The 23,598-nt window shown below is 40.1% G+C and overlaps 1 protein-coding gene across 2 annotated transcripts in view; it reads left to right on the forward strand.

Moving 5' to 3' along the window:
* PPP3CA (protein phosphatase 3 catalytic subunit alpha) overlaps nucleotides 1–23,598 on the forward strand; it is a 316,752-nt gene that overhangs the window by 200,797 nt on the left and 92,357 nt on the right. For both annotated transcript variants that reach the window (XM_032763032.2, XM_032763033.2), the window contains exon 3: nucleotides 16,086–16,210. In XM_032763032.2, the coding sequence (XP_032618923.1) occupies nucleotides 16,086–16,210 (125 nt within the window). The remainder of the gene's footprint in view (nucleotides 1–16,085; nucleotides 16,211–23,598) is intronic.

Consider the following 23,598-nt stretch of genomic DNA (forward strand, 5'->3'; position numbering starts at 1 on the left):
GTGTGGACTATCAGGTTACTTAACCCCTTCTGAGTTGCATGAACCCTTTCCGGGGTGAATCCCATCAATGTTCCCAATGGCTTCAAAAGCCTGTTTGTTTGTTTTTTTAAAATGTATAACATGATTTAAGTCACTTCTGAATTTGGCCCATAGTCCTGTACAAATTGTATCAGTTTTGAATGTTGCTAGCCTTTAAATATACACAAGCAGAGTGTTTTCACTTGTTAGTTGGACTTTGTTTCTTGTCCTTGGCTTGCTACAGTAATTCTCATCAGCAGCAACGAGGAATGGAAGGTTCTAATATTCCAAACCAGTTTTCTGCAGACATATATTTTTGAAATATGTCTTTGCTGGGAAAATAAAAATTGATCCTTAACAATTTTATGATCCTGTTTGTCACTTGTTTCAAGCTCCTCTGGTACAAAGATGGGGAAAAAATGAAATTTTCCATAAAACAAGCTACCCACTCTTACTCAGGCATGTTAGCGTCTGGAGGCCCATCAATTGGTTAATGACCAGCAACACTGAGTGTATATCTACATAGCGAAATTAGGTCGAATTTATAGAAGTCGTTTTTTCAGAAATTGTTTTTATACAGTCGAGTGTGTGTCCCCACAAAAAAATGCTCTAAGTGCATTATGTCGGCGGACTGTGTCCACAGTACCGAGGCTAGTGTCGACTTCCGGAGCGTTTCACTGTGGGTAGTTATCCCACAGTTCCTGCAGTCTCCGCTGCCCATTGGAATTCTGGGTTGAGATCCCAATGCCTGATGGGGCAAAAACAGTATCACGAGTGATTTTGGGTACATGTTGTTGCCCCCCACTTCCACCCCCTCCCATGTGAAAGCAACGGCAGACAATTGTTTTGCACCTTTTTTCCTGGGTTACCTGTGCAGATGCCATGCCACAGCAAGTATGGAGCCCACACAGCTGACTGTCACCGTAAGTCTCCTGGGTGCTGGCAGACATGAGACTGCATTGCTACACAGAAGCAACTCATTGCCTTTTGGCAGCAGACAGTGCGTTACGACTGGTAGCCATTGTCATCGTACTCCTGGGTGCTCTTTTAACCGACTTCGATGAGGTCTGTCAGGGGCGCCTGGGCACACATGGGAGTGACTCAGCCAGGTCATTCCCATCTTCTGCCGAGCACCCAGGAGATGACGATGGCTAGTAGTCCTACTGCACCGTCTTCTGGCAAGCAGCCAGGAGATGATGATGGCTAGCAGTCGAACTGCACTGTCTGCTGCCACCCTAAAGATGTAAAAGATAGATGGAGTGGATCAAAACATGAAATAGACTTGATTTGTTTTGTATTCATTTGCTTCCTCCCTTCCTCCCTCCGTGAAATCAACGGCCTGCTAAACCCAAGGTTTTGAGTTCAATCCTTGAGGGGGCCATTCTGTGCGACTGTTGTTTGTGTTTCTCCTTGATGCAAAGCCACACTCTTTGTGGACTTTAATTCCCTGTAAGCCTTGTCATCAGTCGTCCCTCTCTCTGTCAGAGCAAACAATCGTTTTGTGCCTTTTTTCAGCCCAGACACCATAGCACTGGGATCATGGAGTCTGCTGAGATCACCGCGGCAATTATGAGCACTGTAAACACCATGCACATTATCCTGGAATATATGCAGAACCAGAACCTGCCAAAGCAAAACCAGGCGAGAAGGCGACGGCAGCATGGTGACGAGAGTGATGAGGACATAGACGTGGACATAGACTTCTCACAAAGTACAGGCCCTGGCAATGTGCACATCATGGTGTTAATGGGGCAGGTTCATGCTGTGGAACACCGATTCTGGGTCCGGGAAACAAGCACAGACTGGTAGGACCTCATAGTGTTGCAGATCTGGGATGATTCCCAGTGGCTGTGAAACTTTCGCGTGGGTAAGAGCACTTCCATGGAACTTTCTGACGTGCTTTCCCCTGTTTATGTTGGGGTGGGAGGTTGAGGAAAATCGCCTGGCTGCTGATTATGTGCAGCCAGACACCAGGGCAGTTAGAAGAGTACAGGAGGGCATGGTGCGCATCAGAGAAGCTTTGAAAACGAGTTTCATGACTAGCCAGGCTATGGTGTGAAAGTTCTGTTTGTTTCTGCTTGATGAGCCTCCCCTCCCCCCGGTTCACTCTTCTTCCCTGTAAGCTAGCCACCCTCGCCTCCCCCCTTTGATCACCACTTGCAGAAGCAATAAAGTCGTTGCTTCACATTCATGCATTCTTTATTAATTCATCACACAAATAGAGGGATAACTTCCAAGGTAGCCCAGGAGGGGTGGGGGAGGAGGGAAGGACAAGGCCACACTGCACTTTAAAACTTATTGAAGGCCAGCCGTCTGTTTTCTGTTGCTTGGGCAATCCTCTGGGATGGAGTGGCTGAGTGGCGGGAGATCCCCCCACCGCGTTCTTGGGTGTCTGGGTGAGGAGGCTATGGAACTTGGGGAGGAGGGCTGTTGGTTACACAGGGGCTGTAGCAGTGCTCCTGCGGCCTTTCCTGCAGCTCAGCCATACACTGGAGCATATGAGTTTGATCTTCCAGCAGCCTGGGCATAGACTCTTGCCTTCTGTCAGCAAGCTGACACCACCTATCATCTTCAGCCTGCCACCTCTCCTCTCGTTCATGTTGTGCTTTCCCGCACTCTGACATTGTCTGCCTCATGCATTCTGCTGTGCTCTGTCAATATGGGAGGACAGCAGGAGCTCAGAGAACATTTCATCCTGAGTGCGTTTTTTCGTCTTCTAATCTTTGCTAGCCTCTGCGAAAGAGAAGCATTTGTAGCTGGTGGAGGAAAAGGGAGAGTGGTAGTTAAAGACACATTTTAGAGAAAAATGGGTACACTCTTTCACGTTAAACTTTGCTGTTCATATTACACAGCACATGTGCTTTCATTACAAGATTGCATTTTGCCTCTTGTATTGAGGGCCTGCTGGTTTGATGTGAGAGATCACTCACGCTTCACCCCTCCCCCTGACCACATGGCTAACAGTGGGGAACATTTCTGTTCAGCCACAGCCAAACAGCCGAGTAGGAACGGGCACCTCTGAATGTCCCATTAATAAAAGCACCCTATTTCAACCAGGTGACCATGAATTATATGACTCTCCTGAGGATTACACAGCGAGATAAGGAATGGATATTTTTTGAATTCCAGCAAACACCAGGACCATACGCTGCCATGCTTTGTTATGCAATGATTCCCAACTACGTGCTACTGGCCTGGCCTGGTAAAGTGTCCTACCATGGCAGACGGAATAAGGCCGCCCTCCCCAGAAACCTTTTCAAAGGCTTTCAGAGTACATCCAGGAGAGCTTTATGGAGATGTCCCTGGAGGATTTCGGCTCCATCCTCATACACATTAACAGACTTTTCCAGTAGCTGTACTGGCCATGAATGCCAGGGCAAATTAATCATTAAACACGCTTGCTTTTAAACCATGTGTAATATTTACAAAGGTACACTCACCAGAGGTCCCTTCTCCGCCTTCAGTGTCCAAGAGGATGCCTTGGGTGGATCCAGGGTTTACTGGCTCCAGGTCCAGGGTGAGAAACATATCTTGGCTGTTGGGAAACCAGTTTCTCCACTTCTTTGCTGTGAGCTATCTTCAGTCTCTTCATCATCATCTTCCTTGTCCCCCAAACCCGCTTCTGTGTTGCGTGATTCTCCATTGACAGAGTCAAAGCACAGAGTTGGGGTAGTGGTGGCTGCAGCCCCTAACATGACATGCAGATCATAATAGAAGCGGCATCTTCGGGGCTCTGATCTGGAGTAGCCGTTTGCCTCTCTGGTTTTTTGGTAGGCTTGCCTTAGCTCCTTAAATTTCACGTGGCACTGCTTTGAGTCCCTGTCATGGCCTCTGTCCTTTGAGAGTTTTTCTAATTTTTGGCATTTTGTTTACTGGAACAGAGTTCAGCTAGCATGGATTCGTCTCCCCATATGGTGAGCAGATCCCATACCTCCCGTTCGGTCCATGCTATAGCTCTTTTGCGATCCTGGGACTCCATCATGGTCACCTCTGCTGATAAGATCTGCACTCACCTGTACCTTGCCACACTGGCCAAACAGAAAATGAGATTCAAAAGTTCGTGGGCCTTTTCCTGTCTACTTGGCCAGTGCATCTGAGTTGAGAGCGCTGTCCAGAGCGGTCACAACGGAGCACTCTGGGATAGTTCCCGGAGGCCAATACTGTCAAATTTGCATCCACACTATCCAAAATTTGACCTGGCAAGGCCGATTTCAGCACTAATCCCCTCATTGGAGGTGGAGTAAAGAAATCGATTTAAAGAGCCCTTTAAGTGTAAAAAAAAAAAAAAGAAAGGAAAAAAGACTTCATGTGGCTGGGTCCAGGCTTAAATTGAGGTAACACTGCTAAATTCAACCTAAAATCATAGTGTAGACCAGGCCTCAGTTTTAAACAATCAGCATTTGAACTTTATCCCCTACTAAAGACACTACATAAGCATCTTTTGTCAGCAGAGGAAATTGAAGAGGAAGAATATACCCAAAGAGGACTTGGAATCAATCAGTTTGTAACTGGTCTAAGGACAGTTTTATGCATACACAATTATGTGCCAAGTAAATACTCTTGTTTTCCCACATTCAGGCAAGTTACTTTGTTAATGAGCAAGGAACAGAATGAGAAAAGATGCTTTTTGTTTTGAAGTAAGTTCTGATAGTTTTTTTTTTTTTTTTTGAAGGGGTGGGAGGAGGAGTCAGGAGCCACAGAACAAGTCTGCATGTGGTATAACATGAGGAAACAGTGACATCAGATATTATCTACATAAATAAATTACCTTTTACAGCCATCCGGCTTTTGCACTTACCAACTTTTAGCATCCAAAAACCTATTTCTCTACATGCTAATATTCATCATGCACATGATCCTGGAAACTACTGGCTGCCTAGGAGGTCACAATAAATGTATGAATGAAATAGTGGTCTAAAATTTTACAGAAAGAAAAGCAAGCAAAGCCACTATTTACAAAATGCCCTTCTAAGTAATGAAGACAGCATTTTGACCCACATGAAAAAAACCTGTAGAAGTCGGTAATTTACTGAAAGACATTAATATAATTATTACTAGCTGTGTGAGATACTTGTGACTTCTGTTTTAAAATTACAGTGGTTGGACTTCTTACATCTGACGGAAACCCATTAACTATCAGAAGAAACCTGGTTTTATTAAGAGTTCAATTAAATCCTCCATAAAAAGATTATCTCATTAAATTGGGAAGGACACACTACAAATTACTTTTTAACTGCAAATAGCTGACTCTGAAAAAATATTATCCAGCAATATATTAATAGATGTCTTTTTCTCTCATGTTACTAGAAAAGATGTAACACTCTGAATAATTGCAATTATGAAATCATATATTTTACGTGCTGGGCTATATTAAAATTTAAAGCATGACTCAGAAGATAATCCCAGAATAAAATGTAGTATTACAAATTATTTTTTTAGATATTTTTAGAAAGGTATATAGCATTCAGAGCTGTGAAAAATTCATCTTAATTTGTTTGCAAACCTTTTGGCTTTGTTTTCAGTTTCTCGGTTCATTTCCTCTTCCCTCTTCCTCCAAAAAAAAAAAAAAAAAAAAAGTCCCTGAATTTTAGTTTAATTTTGGAATTGAACCCGACAAAACTTAGATCAAACATATTTTATACTAAACTTTTAGAAACTGACAAGTTTTTTCTTGGTTTTCTGCTGATAGTATAACTTTTCTTCCCTCCTCTTCAGGCCCTTCCCCCTTCATCGAGGAGCAGCTGTTCTAATGAATGGAAATGGGTCTGGTAGTCAGGAGATCTGAATGATATTTCTTGTTCTGCCACTGATTCACTATGTGATCTTGGACAAGTCATTTAATTTTCCTGTGCCTTGGTTTTACCCATCTGTAAAGGATAATACTTCTCCGCCATTACGAAGTATTTTGAGATCTAGGGATATGAATGAGAAATCTCCCCCTCCTGCCCTGGTGCTGAAGTAGTTCTTTACTCCAAAAGTTATCCCACTGAAATCAGTAGGCTTGCTGATGGAGTAAGGTACTGCTCAGTATTAGTGCCAGGTCCAGTCACCCTTACTATGTAATTATTTATTTACCTTTTCCATCTTCTGGAAGAAGCGGTGGGGGGCCAGTGACTTCTCATCTCTGGCACTGGGTAGCAGGGAAGGGGAGCTTTTAGAAGAAGAAATTATATTTACTCCCATCGTGCGCTCCTCCTCCCCAAATACTCAAGAAGGATCTTCTCCCCCATAGATTTTGCAACAGCACTCAAAAATCCCCTTTCTACTCCTGCTTAACCTTACTCTGAGGCTGAAAACAACCCACTTGTCTCCACACTGTTATATCAACTCTCATTGTCCTAAACAATTCAAATTGGGGAGTTGGAGGTGGGTCTTTCCCTCCACCTGTAACTTTCACAACAATTGGAGGCTGCTTCCCAAGACCCTATTTTTTCTATTGCTTTTCATGGAATGAAGCAGTATGCTTGCTCTGCCAATCTTGACTGAAATGCTTTTGATTTAGAGATGCAGTAAAAATTCTGCTGACATAAGCAATAAAGGACTTGTATAGGGCCATTTCAAAAACTAACACTAAGGATATCTCTTTGGCCTTAACATCCGAAGTGTTTGCAGATGCAAGACTTGGGCCTGTTCTGCCTCCCACTTAACCATGAAATGATCTGATGTCTGCAGAATCATCACTATTTTTCTTTTCACTGCATCCTTTCTACTTTCTCCCGTTGCTTCACCCCATTTTCTCCACTTTAATGTAACTTGGTCTAGGTGGTTTTACCACAAAATAGGGTCTTAGAGCACACTGATGGCCATTACTAGCATTCAGGCTGATCAAGAGAGTAAAATTTTAACCTGTCCCAGAGCAGAATGACCACATATCATGCTTAGAACTAAAAACGTTTGTATGAAACAAATTATAGAAAACAGTGTTCTTCAGTGTACATTTGACACCTCAGGAAAAATGGAAGATGATAGGCTGGGCATCACTACAGGCATGTCTGTTAGTTTTGAGTGGCTTGCTTGAAAAATACATCTTTCTTGTGCATTTTCTGGTTTCCTGATGTTTGCGAGGGATGTGGGCATGTTGTTTACTGTGTTTTGAATTTTAATGCTCAAACTCCTGATGGCAGCAGATGCCTGAAACCTTAACTTGACTTTATCAAAGGGTGTGTGAGCATGCAGGTGTGTGTTACACTTGTTATCAGTTATTACTGTTCACATGAGGTTCTGGTGCCTTTGAGAGTTGCAACACAGCAATTCTTGAAAATGAAAATCAATGAGCATTGAAATATAAATAGTCCATTGATAACTTTCCTTTCCATCACTGCACCTGTTTGCCCTGATTGGCTCCTGTTTATCATCGGTGAAAAAATTTAATTGCAGTTCTCCACTGACGTTGCCTCACCTTGATAGTGTAAACTCACCAGGTTTGCATTCAGTGACAAGAAAGAGGGTAAAAGAAAGCTTATTATAAGGATCATGTTGACTAACCAGTATGAATATCACCAAGTAGAGTATATCTGTCAGAAACACAGAGAGCTATGTTGTGCAATACACTTAGCATATCAAACATGTTCAAATAAAGCTCCATCGTCTTAAGAGATTAATATTTTTCTAAGACAGTGTGTTACTTTGTGAGCAGTCTGAATGATTTTAGACTTGAAATATTCTGCTTGATTGAACTAAGGCATTTTGAAAGTGTTTTAAATTTGTCTCACGCAAAGGCAGAATATGTATTTACATGTATCTGCCTGTATATAAATTATAAACATATTTAAATTTAACCACAGTTTTATGAAGCCTTCAAAAGATAATGTACGTATTGGGAGTTAAAAGTACAATTGTGTTTTAGTGACCAGCTGCCTATGGATGTCATTTGTGTTTCATACAAAAAAAATTGTGGTGCGATGTTTGCTTGTGATCCTGCAAGGAAACTGCTTAGAAAACTCTGCATCTTAATAATTTTTGATTGGTACGGCAGCAGAAGATATTCCTTGAAAGTTCATGCACTCAGCACAGGGGCTTAATAAAACTCAGAGACTAATATTCCTGCAATATGCAATTTGTATGGAATGGTAACTTGCAAGGGGGGTGAAGAACAGAAAATTTAGAAATCTAGCAGTAGGTTTGAGTTTTGTTTAAGAAAATTGGTGCAGTGCTTAAAGAACGATTCGATGTTTTTTTTTATTAATAATAGATGTGCTTTCTGAAGTAAAATGAAATTAGTGGGTATGTTTTCCACAGATTTTAAAAGCTATTGCACATTTGTGTGCTGAAGCCTGCTTTCTATGAACCTTGTTTGTAATACAGTTTAAGGCATTAAATTAATTTCCCTAATTTGGTCAACCTTCATTTTCAATGAAAGAAACAATTTTTCAGACAACGGATAACATTCTCCTTGCATCATTAGGTCTCTTAATAAAAGAAACTCATGTTCACTATTATTACTTTAAAAACTATTCAGCTGAGGACCCATGCTTTACTTTAATACACAGCACTGAGATAATTTTGTGGTAAAAGCAAAACTGAGTTGATAAATAAAGAACAGAGATTTAAGTGATATTAAGCAGAGAGAAGAGGAACAGAAGATGGTTACAAATAAAGCAAAAATAAAACATGCTTTCTAGTATCTAATATTTAACTGATTTACAATCCTGGCCTCAGAGAATTTCTCAGTTAGTTCTCAACATCCTCAATCCACATGGCTGGGGGAGGATCCACTTTTCACAGATTCAAAGAGCACTGGTCCTTTTATCTCTTAGGTGATGGGTCCCCGCAATATCTTTTCTTGCTGCTTCTTATAGTTCCAAAAACCTTTGAAATATACGTTTTTTCAAAGTAACTCCAGACAAAGGTCATCTCCCCTGATATTTATTCCTTGGATGCAGGTTCCAGATCCCTTTTTCCATCCTCTTGTTAATTAGCTCTTTCTATTGGTTTGTTCACTTTGTTTACCTTAAACGGAAATATTTTTTTTTTTATTGGTTTTGGCTTACAAAGCTTTAATCAGGCAGACTGGCAAATCCACATACCTTTTGTCTAGGAGAAACCTGTTTATCCATTCTACTTAGGTTGCTTGGACTTCACATATTTTATGCAGATATTTCCAACACATATATATAACTCTTGACACACTAACTGTCCATGCACCAAGCAGTATTTTTAATGACCAGAGAGTCACCAGCTTTCATTTAATTCCTTATATGATACTTTTTTTGGATAAATATTATGACATCAGTGCGTTAGATGTAGTGAGTTTGTATCTGGTAACAACTGTGTTTAAAGAATAGTGAGCCCTTTGCCATTTGACATTCAGGGTCACAGACACGTATTTGAAGTATTTGACCGTTAATTGAATATTTTTGAGCACTTGCTAGATTTGAGGGAAAGGGAATCCTGGCAGGTTTTTCCAGAATGTTCTACAGATTTGTAGATCCTTCTTAGATCCCCTAACTGGTTTCAACAGATTAGAATCTCCTAACGAGTTAGTAACTACTAATATAGAAACACTCTGAATCTTAAGATAGTGTTTCTTCTGTTGCTGACACTATACTTTGATAATATAACGACAATCTTTTTTGTCCCTGAACTCAGTTCTACTTTTTACAACATACCCATTGATTGGCAGTTAAGGTGGGTTTGTTTGGAAAACATTTTACAGAAACATCCTTGATGTCCTACAGGATGTTAAAATGAGTTTTAATCTAGTAGAATTGTTACTATTTTTAATGGTCATTGCCACAGTGTCAAAAAGTTCACAGACACACACACATTCACACTCTCACACACGCGCGCACACACACACACACACACACACAAAGATAAAAACATATAGTTGATTGCTTCTAATGAAGGGTTTCTGTTTGGAGATGTTATTTTTTGCAGTGCGGTGAACTTTTTTTAATAGACAAAAGTTGTAAGCTACACTTGGAAAGTTTTTTTTCTACATTCTTTTATTGAAAACCACAAATATAATATATCATATCATATCTCATCATATATAAAAAACTGGAAGTCAATGGAAGCTTTGATGAAGACAGCGGGGGGGCCCAGAACTATCAGGGAAAGGTGCTGAGGCACATGTCTAACAAAACATTGCACCTTCATTCAGCTCACTTCCAGTGTCTCTGTTAGAATTTATGAACATGCATGTACAGTAATAGAAAGTGATCATTGTTTGCTCACTAGAGTCAGCAAGGTAATCACAGCATTTTTTGCTATTCGACGTGTTGTGCAGTGACATAACTGGCTGTTTAAGGATAGAAAACTAGCTGTAAGATAACATGGACAATGAACTAAACTAACCCTCAGATAGAGAATCCTGATACAAGAACATTGCACAGATGTTTAGTCCTCATACACAACAGTAAAGGTAAATTGATTATTTAGCCTAGAACAATGGGGCCTTGACCCTGTTTGGAGATCTGGGTGATGCTGTGATATAAGTAAAGAGTTTGAAATAAGAACAAATAAGAAATATGGTGCTATGTCTTCTCTGTGTGCCTGAAGAATAGCATTCCAGCGCTGGTGAGGAAAAGCAGCCCTCCCTTATTATACAGACCCCCAACTATGTTGAGTGTAGGTCTCAAACAGCAACTAAGTTGTACCATTTTGATGATGTGTGCTCACAGCACAAGTGCATAACTTCAATATGGGAGAGCTTCACTAAGAGCTACATTGTGTTTCTTAAAAGAAAGTGAGCGAGAGAAAAGGAGTTATATTCCAGCTATAATCATATTTTGAATATGCCGAATATGCCGAGTATGCCACCTGATAGTAGCTCTTTGATGGTAAAGGGGAATATTTTCAATTGTGCAAAGGAAAGTTCAGCACCCCCTTCATCTGAATTTCAATGGGACCTCAAATGCTATATTAATGCCTGCAGATGAGAAATTATTCCAAGACAGTAACTACCATGCTTTTAAACCTTTTATCTGAATAAAGCACACTGTAAAGGGAGATAATTTGTACCTTAGAAAAGAGCTTTGTAAAGCAGGCACTGTGGAGGGGATGCAGAATAATGTTCGCTGCATCATGCATATTGATCTAATAGTGACAGAGTGTTATCTTGCTAGCCCTGTCATGTCCCCTAAGGGCAGTCGTAAGACATGGCTCAAGCCATGGTAGTAGTTGATTAGTGGTTTTGCCAGCTTTCTGAATGAAAAATATTTTTATTGTGTTTTATTCATTTTTTTCTCTATTATTGCCATATTCACCAATTATAAATGGGTTGGTCTCCTTTGCCAAAATACGATGCCTGACATAGCCCAAAAGTAATGGCCACTGATTCCCCTGAGAAATCCTATATAAATAGAATATGCCAGCTTTTTCCTTCTACAGCTATACATTTTAGAAATGTAGCTGAGGAACTTCTGAGAAGGAAACAGAGTGAGTTTGTTCCTTATTTTATTAGGCTTTGCTATTCCTCTCTTAATTTGGGTGAGTTGTTTTTTTCTGTTTTTTGTTTTGTTTTGCTTTGTTTTAAAGCTATCTGGGATAGGGATGTGGAATCTTCAGTATATTTCACAAGCATCTTCTCAGGTTCATTGATTTTGCTGTAGACATAAGAATCTGAGACATGGTCTACACTATCCACCTACGTCGGTATCACTACATCGGAAAAGCCACATCCCTGACCAACATAATTAAACCAACCTAACCTCCAGTGTAGAGAGCGATATATCGATGCAAAGGCTTCTCCCATCGACATAGCTACCGCTCCTTGGTGTGCCAAGAGGAGAGCTCTCCCATCAGTGAAGGTAGCGTCTTCGCTAAGTACTACAGTGGCACAGCTGCACCATTGCAGCACTGAAGTATAGACAAGCCCTGAGAGATGGTTAGCAGGGCCTAAAGCAATTTACTTTATAGCAGAGCAGGGGGTCAGAAGTTCCTCCATTCCCAAAGAATTGCTAGTGCTGTCATTTGGGCTTTGTCTCCCAGCCTCAATCCATTCTACGAGCCTCTCATCTAGTTCTCTTCATGTGCTCCTCCCATAATAGAGTGGGAAAGAATGAGCTGCAGGAGTAGCCCCTGCTGGTTCCAGACCTCTTCAAGTTGGCTTTTGTTCAAGTTCCTTCTTGGCAGTGGAAGCAAGTGGCATATGCCAATAGGTGTTGCTAATTGTCCTTATCCCCCTCATCAGATCTGACCCTCTGTTCTATACTCATACAACCAGGAAAGGAGATCGCCTCTGAGGGAAAAAAGGGAGCAAGAGGGGAGGTAAAAATACCAGGCGAACATTTCTTTCCCTCAAATGAGAATCAGAAGTAATTACGTTATTATCCAAGAGTCTCCAAAATTTGAAAAGTATAACTGGGAGGAGGGTGAAGGTGGGTTGAACAGCACCCCAAAAAATAATCTATCAAGTCAATTATGTTTCTCACAGTTCCTGGGAAATACCTATTCCATTCTCTAGTTCCAAACCTTAACATCCAACCAAAAACTGGGACACAAATTGGATGCTGACAGGATATTTTAAAAGTATATATTAAAACCGTGAAAATGAAAAGTACTTCGGCCCTCTTTATGATAGTCCATACAAAATACAGGTATGAATGTATGTAAAATGTTGTCCGTATTACTGAAATTTTGGGACATAGGCAAACTCATCTGTTTTCCTCTGTTCCTAAGCCACATCTTTTCCGTTTCTGCAGACAAGATTCCCTGCTAGTTTTATGCCTATAATTCAGAGCTTGTTCCTGTTGTTTAGGAGTAAACTGTTACTTTGATTTTTTTTTTTTTCCTTTGGTTTTCAAGTGTCTTTTTTGAAAGTGGTTTCTGGATATACACTTTTTGAAGCCAACCATGAATAGGTGAGAATTGAATACTGTAAATTTTTTAAATTTATAGGAATTTTCATCAGCTGCTTAATAATAATAAAAATAGAGCTTGAAGGGACAGGATTCTGCAAATTTTGGGGTTTCTCCACCCTGTTTATAATTGTACCCTGTTCTTCATGTCCATTTATAACAAATTGATGGAAATAGAAATATTTCTTTCTAAGCAGGTCTGTCTTATGAATTTCTCTGAAATGTTCTCTTCACCATTGCAAACACATACATATACACACACCCCTGTTAACATGAAGTAGCTTTGCCTTTTCCTGTAGTCATGATCAGGGCTGACTTCAGGCACCAGCGAAGGAAGCAGGTGCTTGGGGCAGCCAATGGAAAGGGGGCTGGCACGTCCGGGTCTTCAGCGGCAATGAGGCGGCAGATCCCTCGGTCCCTCTCCTCCTCTTTGGGCTGCTGCCGAAGATGAAGAGAGGGAGCGAAGGACTCAACACCTAATTGCCGCAGAAGAATGAAGCGGCGCTATTGAGCTGCCGCTGAAGTGCCACCGATCGGCTTGTGGGGGGGGGAGGTTTGTGGGTTGTTGTTGTTGTTGTTTTTTTTCCCCTCCTCGCTTCGCCTCTTGAGGCAGCAAAAAAGCTGAAGCTGGCACACGTCATGATAAATCTAAGTTAAGTACGTTCAGAATCTCTCAACCATGGATTTTTAGTTATTAGACTTGTACTGCTTTATAATACTAAAAAGTTTCTCTGTCTGAATTGAAGAAGGCAGGTTTTCTGGCTCTAGTTCTAAGACTCGCTGATCTTCTCTGCTCACTATATGTACACAGAGGAACACAGCTCATTTGAAACAGTTTGCTAGCTAAACCAATTACATAAATAAAATTGATCCAGAATTTTCCTCTATTCCGGATAATGACAGCTTCATCGTATATATATATATATAAGACTTTACAAAGACAGCTTTTCCATCATGTTGTGTGAGGATTTAAATTTAAACTTTATTTTTGCATGGTTATAGAATGATAGTTATTATCCTTTGCTGGAAATCACTTTCAGATGAAGGTGTTTTAAGTAACACTTGAAGATTCCTATCTCAAAATTCATGAAAATAAAATGTTACCTGGAAAGAAAAGATTACACAGTGCAATACAAAACTGATGAAAGAGCACCAGTCTTTATTTAATTATGCTATTTGATGGAAGAAACTCATTTTTAAAAAAAAGAACTGTAGTTATGCAGTCTTTCCTTCATGTACAGCAATGCACAGCAAAGGAGAAAACAGAGCATAGAAGCTGATCCTGCAGGCCTAACTCATAAGTGGTACCTCTAACTTCACATAGGTACTCATGAGAGTAAAGTATGCATGATCACCACCTTTGCTATATTTTATTATTTGCTGTACTTAGGGTTGCCAACTTTCTCATGGCATAAACCCAAACACCCTTGCTCTGTCTCTGCCCCACCCCTTCCCCATGGACCCGGCCTGCCCCGCCCATTCTCTAAGGCCCCACTCCCACTCAGTCCATCCCCCCTCCCTCTGTCACTCGCTTCCCCCCACACACTCACTTTCACTGGGCTGGGGCAGAGTGTTGGGGTGTGGGAAGAGGTGAGAGCTTTGGCTGGAGGTGCAGGCTCTGGGGTGGGGCCAGGTACGAGAGGTTTGGGGTGCAAGAGGGGTCTCCATGCTGGGGCAGAGGGCTGTGGTGCAGGAGGGAGTGTGGGCTCCAGCTGAAGGCGTGGGCTCTGGGGTGAGACCAGGGATGAGGGGCTTGGGGTGCAGGAAGGGGTTCAGGGCTTGGGCAGGGGGCTGGGATGTGGGAGGGGATGTGGGGTGTGGGCTCTGGATGGAGTTGGGGAACAGGAGGGGATTCCGACCTGGGGCAGGAGGTTTGGGGTGCAAGCTCCGGCCAGGCAGTGCTTACCTCCGGTGGATCCCAGAAGCTGCCTCCATGTCCAGCTCCTAGATGGAGCCAATGGGAGATGCAGAGCCGGCACTCAGGGCAAGGGCAGCATGTGGAGCCTCCCTGGCCGCCCCTCCAGTTAGGAGCTAGACATGCTGGCCGCTTCCAGGAGTTTGTGTGGTGCTGGGGCAGTTAGGGAGCCTATTTTAGCCCCGCTGCACCGTAGACCTAACTTTTAATGGCCCAGTCAGCAGCACTGACCGGAATTGTCCTAAACCGGACATCTGGCAACCCTAGTTCTACTCTTGCCATTGTTGAGCAGAGACTATAATAATATAGATCGCTACATTTCTTCCATTCTGAAGTTATTATATACTTTGAAAAAGAGAGTCTGGTTTCTTGTAACTAAAAGTAAAGAATATGTGACACTGTACCGTGACGAGTCAATGAGATATTATTGACGTGTGCATTGTTGTGGAGTTTTTAATTTGGTGGAACTTTATTACAGCTGCTGTACTATTGAATCTATATGGAGAAGTGATTTCAGCTTCTTCACAGCATGAAATAATGTTGAGGCATGATTTTCAATAGGACAGAAATTTATGCAAATACTTATGTGAATTTGTTGCTTGTTAGGCACAAAAGTGTGCCCAGTTATTTGGAAACATGCACCTAGTGTAGTACATTATTTTCTGTCATGTTTCTTTCTGTTTTGACTCTACATGCATGTATAACACAGAAGTGAGAGACTTCTGTGTGAATTAACCAATCAGTTATGTTGTACTGCCTTGTTTGTTAACCTTCCATGCATGCTGCAAGGCCCATTGATATTCACGTGGATTTGGGGACAGGGCAGGTAGGCATAGTGATAATTGGAGGAGGGAATGACACTGTTTGAAGGGACTAATATGTTGAGCATGTTTTCTTATTCTGGATATTTTTTATGCGTCCTTTATTTATCAATATTATATATTTTGCACAAAGTGACCATAGCAAGAGATGGACATTTTAAAAAAATAAAATATACATAAATACATTTTAATACATCTCAAAGTCATTTGTAAAACACTGGTCTAAAAGCACTACTTAATCATGTGGTAACCTTTTGTACAAAAGATGTAGATGCATGAAAAAGTGAAAAATGGTGATGTTTTTACTCAGGATTTGTCATCAATTTCTGCTGACCGGCAGCCCACCCTCACAAATCATGTCAATGTTGATGTAATTGTAAGTTGGCACACACAAAACAGCTGATGAACAATAGAATATAATACAGCATTTTTATTGTTAAGGTAAACACTTTAAAATTTGCGTGTGCTTAACCTAGTAACACTAATTGAACTGATGATGTGACAAACTGCTATTTTAATTTCTCCTAGTTTGTGGGGACATCCATGGACAATTCTTCGATTTGATGAAGCTGTTTGAAGTAGGAGGTTCTCCTGCCAACACACGGTACCTCTTCTTGGGGGACTATGTGGACAGAGGGTACTTCAGTATTGAAGTAAGTTTGCTCTTTCTCTTTTTGAATACAAGGCTACTTGCAATGCAATTTTAATAATACTCTGACAAATGCATGGCTGTCTGAGAGCTTAATAGAAATCACTATGAATGGCAAGCATGGGGACAGAATTTGTTTCATGTAAAATGTCACTGTTTTAGGGTGGAAAAAATAAGTGTTTTTTCATAAGTCCTTTATTAGTTTAAAAAATGCATTTTATAATAAAAGCAGCAAAGAATCCTGTGGCACCTTGTAGACTAACAGACGTTTTGGAGCATGAGCTTTTGTGGGTGAAACCCACGTTAGTCTATAAGGTGCCACACGATTCTTTGCTGCTTTTACAAATCCAGACTAACATGGCTACCCCTCTGATTTTAAAATAAACCATTTTAAAATTATATTTGAAATTATAAAAATCTATGTTAAATTCTATATTTACCATAATCTATTAAAACAGTGTAAATTGAATTTTAAAAAAATTGAGTAATCGTGTGCTGCTGAAGTTTTAAAAAAAATCAAACCACTGAACTGGTGGAAGTCACTGGCTAAACACCTTAAACCAGAATTTGTTGAAGCGCTAATCCAGCATTTGACAGCAGTAGTCTTTTCTACAGATGCAGAGGGAATATTTTCTTCATTGGCTTATTCAGATAATTAGTTCAATGACAAGTTCATTCAAAGTTACGAAACTGATTGGGAGCTAAAAAAGCAGGAATACTTATTTTTCTGTTCAACTCTATGAATAAACAGTAGATATGAGGGGATGAGATCTACTGGTTCTAAAATTTTGAAAGACATTGTGACCAGAAATGACCAGTTCAATTTACCAACTACAGTTTATTATTGTTGTTACTTATTCATTTATTTATTTGTTTACTTGTATTATTGTAGCGCCTATGAGCCTTGGTCATGGCCAGGATAGGTTTTTTAATTATTTAGTTTTAAAAGTCAAATATGTTTTGAAAAAACATTTTATCTTATTTATCCAGCACATTTTAAGGTAGTTTATTTAACTGATAAAACAGATATTAAAATGCTGTTTTGTGCATTGTGAGTTCCAATTTGCATCCAAACAGAGCTTTACACAAATCACAAGAAAAAAAATAATCATTTAGTAAATAAGTGCAGCATTCACCATTTTCTAATACAATAAAACATTTAAAAATTAAGAATCTGAATAAATATATTAAGCTATAAAATTGCTTAACTAATTGTGTATAGATGTAGTGTATCCTCATGGTTAGCAAAGAATAATATAAAATATAGCGTAAAGGCTCTATTTATTGGGCAAATCAAAATGCTTTAGGACTATTTAAGCAATAAGAATCAACCTTTCTTTAGGAAAATAACTACAAATTTCAAACCAAGTTAAAACTGATGATGTAAGTCAAGGTGTCCTGCTTACTGATTTAAATCATGATTAAAATAGTTTAATTAAATCAATCCATCCAGCACTGCATGTTTAAAAATGCATTTCACTCTTTTTACTTATCTAAATTTCACCTATCTGAATTTCAAATTATTTTTGTTTTAGTACATTTATTACGGTAGCGTCTATGGGCCAACTGAGAATGAGGCATCTTTGTGCTAAGTGCTGTACAAACACAGAATAAGAGACAATCCCTACCCTGAATAGCTGACAGTCCAAATAGACGGGACACAAAGGGGTTGCCAAGGAGATGTAACAAACAAGTGGAATGAACAGAGCGATGGTTTGCAAAGGTTATGTTAGTTCCATGATTTATTTTAACTTTTAATTGTTTGTTTAAATTCTTTGGGTGAGGTTTGGTAAAGTGTGGTGTGGGGGGGGGGCAGGAATTAGCTAAATGGAAAGACAAAGGAAGGGAGGGGAGGATTGGGAGGCATTGGAGTCAGGCAATCAGCACAGGGGAGAGAAAGTTTTGATAAAATTTTGGAGATCTGAACTACAAGCTTTTTAATGGGCAGCCTAGAGCATTGACCCTGCAATTGTTCCCATGCAGAAGCACCCTTGCACTTTGTGCAGATACAAGGGTCCATCCTCCTGCACCCAGTTGTAGAATGAGGGTGTGCTATTAGATAAGTCATCAGTGTGATTATTTTTTCAAATTGGGTAGGAGCCCTATGGTAAAATACAGGTCTTGCCAGAAGTGACTTTGGTGATTCAGTAGACAGCAATCTTCATTCTGAAGCTGTCCTGATCAACTTCACAACAAAAAAACAGTGTGGAGTGTCATGTCTCATCTTGTAGACCCCAAATTAACCAGTCTAGATAGCTAGAATTTCAACAGTAGCTGGTGCTAGTATAGATAGGATGGATGCATAGAGAGAGGTCTAAGACTAATGAACTGTAGCATACGGGACCCATCTTCCAGAGACAGAATCAACAGTAGCTACTATAGCAAATTTAGAAAGATATGAAAAACTGCAGTATGTGAGAACTCTCTGGTTGCCTTACATGGTTCGAGATAATCATCGGCCCTCTTATCTCAAGAGGATCATTTTCCTGGAATAAGCTTTAATAGAAAGTGGAGCCTATCTAACATGACGTAGGTTACACGGTCAGAGATCCAGTTAAGTAATGAAGACTTAAATTGCATCTGTTGTGTCAAATTTAGGACCTGTCATTTACCACAGTGCAAGTGTGAGCAGGCTTAGATGACATGATGGTAAAAATGCCTGATCCTATCTGTGCTATGGATCATTGCTGAGCCCTTCCCACTCCCACCAACCCCCCTTTTTATTTTGGACAGTGCAGATAAGGGGCTGTTAAGCCTTCTTGTAGCTTCCAAATAGAATAAAAAAATGGGCCAACATACTAATGAAATACAAATAAAACATGTCACTTTCTGTCTGCCACTGCAAAACACACAGCAGTATGAAACTGACACAATGCAGTTCAGACCTGGCTGTGTTTCTGTGGTGGGTGAAATTATCCCTATCTGTAGGCTGCCAGGTATTTAGAATTCTTCTGGATGAAAGGTGCTATATAAATGTAAGCCATTATCATTACAAACAGAATTGGAAATTGCATAGGGTAGGAGGAAGGAATTTGAAAATGCAAAGGGAAGAGATTAAAGCACACTGCGTATCTATTAAATGTGAGTATGTAGAATAAACAAAAATAGACTAAATTGATTAAAATATAGTTGATGCTGCTTAGCACAATAAAATCTCTAGGCATATTAGACTGTAAGGCCAGAAGAGACTATCATGATCATCTGTTCTGACCCCCTACACATTGCAGGGCACATCCACCCACTCCTGGAGTAGGACCAATACCCTGTGGCTGAGTTGCTGAAGTCCTCAAATCATGATTTAAATACTTCAAGTTAGAGTATCCACTATTTACTCTAGTTCAAACCGGCAAGTGACCTGTGCCCCACTTCAGAGGATGGCAGAGACTCTGTGGTTTTTGTGTTTATTTTTTTTTTTTACCTGTCTCACTTGGGAGCAAATTCCTCCTTGACCCCAAATATGGCGATCAGTTAGACCTTGAGCAAGTGGTAGATACACCAACCAAACATCTCAGAAAGAATTCCCTGTAGTAACTCAGCCCTCCCCCACTCTGTCCCATACCCCTCTGTTCAAGATATTTGCTAATAGCAGTCCTGGACGGACCATAGGCTATTGTAGGCAATCTCATCATGCTATCCCCTCCATAAACTTATCAAGCTCAGTCTTAAAGCAGCTTAGGTTTGTTGACCCCGATACTCCCCTTGGAAGCTTGTTCCAGAACATCGCTCCTTCAATGGTTAGAAACTCTCATGCAAACTTATTGATGGCCAGTTTATATCCACTTGTTCTTGTGCCAGCATTGGCCTGTAACGTAAATAACTCCTTTCCCTCCCTGGTGTTTATCCCTCTGATCTAACAATAGAGAGCACTCAATCTCCTCCTCCATTTTGTTAGGCTAAACAAACCAAGCTCCTTAAGTTTCCTCTCATAAGGTAGGTTCTCCCTTTCTCTCATCATCTTAGTAGGCCACATCTGAACTTGGTTCAGGTTGAATTCTTTTTTCTCTCACGTGGGAGACCAGGGTTGCGCACAGTATTCCAGATGAGGTCTCACCGGTGCCTTTGTAATGGTAATAACACTTCCCTATCTGTACTGGAAATACTTACCTAATGCATCCTAGGATTGGATTAGCCTTTTTAACAGCCACATCACATTGGTGGCTCATAATCATCTTGTGATCGACCAATGCAGCGAGCTTTTTCTCTTCCTCTGTCACTTCCAACTGGTACCTTGGTTGTTAATCCCTAAGTGCATGACGTTGCCCTTCTAAATTTCATCCCATTTCTATTACTCCAGTTTTCAAGGTTGTCCAAATCTTCTTGTGTGATATGCCAGTCCTCCTCCAGATTGGACATACCTCCCAACTTTTGTCATCCACAGATTTTATTAGAACACTCCCTTTTTTTGGTTCCAAGATCATTAATGAAAATGCTAAATAAAATCCGTTCCCAAACTAATCCTTAAGGAGCTCCAGTAATAACCTCTCTCCAGCCTGATAGTTTGCCTTTCATCATGACCTTTTATAAATCTCCCCTTTAAACCTTTTATAATCTCCCCTTTACCCACCTTTTCAGTTCTCATATTAATCCCATTTTCTCCAATTAAGCTAATAATTTCCCATGTGAGACTGTACCAAATACTTAACTGATTTTCTAGATCTTATCTACCTGGATTTCAGTAATCCTCTCAAAGAAAGAGATCAGGTTAGTCTGGCATGATGTACCTTTTGTGAAAACATGTTGGTTTTTGCCCCAATTAGTCATTACTTCTATGTCCTTAAAACTACTCTCGCTTTCAATATTTGTTCTAAGAACTTTCATACAATTGAGGTCAAACTTGCTGGTCACTTTTTTTTCTTAAATATAGGTGCAATTCTCCAGTTATAGGATATGACCATTGAGTTCATGAATTCATTAAAAATCCTTGCGATTGTTTGGAATTTCATGTCCCAATTCCTTTAATATTCTTGGATGGAGATTATCTGGGCCCTCCAACTTGGTCCCATTAAACTGCTTGAGTTTGGCTTCCACGTTGAATAAATATTAATAAACAATTAAAATTCTACATTTTCCTCCTATCTTGTGCCCTTGCAATGTTTTCAGAGGAAATAGTTATTCTGAAGTGAATGGAGCTTGCAGAGATGAGATAATGAGTTAAAAACTAACCTAGGAGAGGAAATGCCCAGAGAATAAGAGTTATTGTATAGATGTGAAATTGTTGCTGCTTCCTATAATAATAATAACTATTTATTAATCTTCTATTTCAGTAGAACCTAAAGGTTTCAACCAAATTAGAGCTCCATTATGCTAGGTACTGTAAAGATGTATATTAAATGAGTCCCCACCCCACAGAGTTTACAGCCTAGAGTCCCCAGTCTTCCAAAGACATACACACATGCTTAACTTTAGGCATGTTGGTATTTCTTTTGATGTTAATGAGACTGTTCACATTTGCAAAATTAAGCACAGTTAAGATTTTGCAGGATCGAGGCCTAAAAGACGAGTTATCATAGACGGATGAAACAAACGAGCGTGTTTATTTTCTAGATAGAATGATACAAGGCATAGCCTCTTGAGTCTGAGACTTTCTCCACCAATTATCTACTTTTTCTTTTCCCTTGGTTGTTCCTCAGTGCTTCTTTATGCAGAATAACAATCTTCTGAAAATTAGAACATCTGATTAGGTAAACTAATTTCCTAGACTCTAACTACTCATAATGTTTCCATGTTTGTGAAATGTTTCAGGTTTTTAACAGTGGAGTATTGAACTCTATTTGCCCTTTCAAGCAAAGTCAGTCCAGTCATGAATGAAACTGACCCAAATGAATAACACAGGCCAGTATTTTTAAATCCAAAAAATAATGGTGACATGAGTGACTTTGCACTAACAGTACCTAGAGCCAGGTAAACAAGTCAAAAGTTTTGATATTGATCTGAAAACTCTTAATTCTCTTAAATCATCCCGAAGGTTAAATGCCTAGTAGCCTATGCCATATCATATATGTATGTATATTTATATGGTGCTTTTCACCAAACTCTTGGTGGGGAGGGGAAACCATGTACAATGTACACAAAAGTTAATGCAGTAATATTGTATACTTATTTAAAAGAAATTTTATAATTGCCCATCCTTGCTCTCACTCAGAAATATATAGAGGCTTAAATATTTCATCAAATTTCATTAGAGAAATGTTAAGCATTTTTGACAGGTTTGGCAAAACTGTTCAGACAAAATAAAAATTGTCTCAAACTTCAAAACAAACAAAATGTGAGCATTTGAGGTTCATAAATTTATATACTTCTGCTTTTGCTAGTATATCATCTGGAAACAGGTCTCTGAAATTGCAGAAGAAACTGGCCCTTGGTATTCCCAGCATGAACCAAGTAGTTCTGGAAATCTTGGGGAAGAGTCTGATCTTCAGAAATTTCCACTCTTACTTCCAGACCAAAATTGGTTTAGAGAAGCATCTAAAATTTTAAATCCTTATGGGAACGCAGCCTTTTAAAAATTATTTATCAGCAGCATGCAAGAAATAAGTTACATACAAGTAATTACTGTTGCCAAGTACATTCTGGGTAAATACTTTTTTTTTTTTTTCTTTTACTGAATGCTGAAAAAAGATTTATTTCCCAAATCCCCCACTCACCCACTTTCCAATGCCTGTGGAGGAAGTAAGTGCCTTTAACCTTTCCTAGTAGCCTGAATTCTCTAATCTGCTCTCAAGTAAACATCTTAGCTCTCAATAAATATTTTTGGGCTGGGAGGTAAGATTTTTTGTGTGAAGTGTTTATTTTATTCTTTTTGGCAGCGTGAATAAGGCTGTTCTTGAAATACCTTAAATATCCAAGGTTCTCCACTGCATATTGCAGAGATCTTTCCCCATGCCTACAGTTCTAGTTCCCTGGGGCCTTATTTTCACCAATTTTGATGAAGAATCCTAGATCCAAAATGGTCTATTTTCAAATTGCACAGAAGCCCAGATTGAAACATCTCTTTATTTCAGGGCAAGTCAATGTCCTTTGTGTCGCTGAGCAATAGCACACTCAGTTCCGATATTCCAGGGCGGGGTATGGTAACAGTGATATCACCACGCCGGTGTACATTAATGAAGAACCAACAGGCTGTCAATTAGCCTGACATCAAATGGGCGTTTTGCCTAAGCAAGGAATGAAGCCTGGCTCATCTCCAAGAAGATCTCCATGTGGAGCTCCCCCAATAATGGGAGGAGAAAGTTTGCTTTCTCCATACCCGCTGACTGAGTCACAGGTGTGTCCGCAAAACTCTCAGAGGCTGCTCCCTTTCTCCAAGGCTCCTTGCGGTCTCCACCATTTTTCGGGGCCCGCACCACTCTCTGCAATGCCTGGAAGTGCAGCCCTGTTGGAGTTATACTAGCA

This window comes from Chelonoidis abingdonii, chromosome 5 (assembly GCF_003597395.2).
Source record: "Chelonoidis abingdonii isolate Lonesome George chromosome 5, CheloAbing_2.0, whole genome shotgun sequence".
In the NCBI taxonomy this organism is placed as follows: domain Eukaryota; kingdom Metazoa; phylum Chordata; order Testudines; family Testudinidae; genus Chelonoidis; species Chelonoidis abingdonii.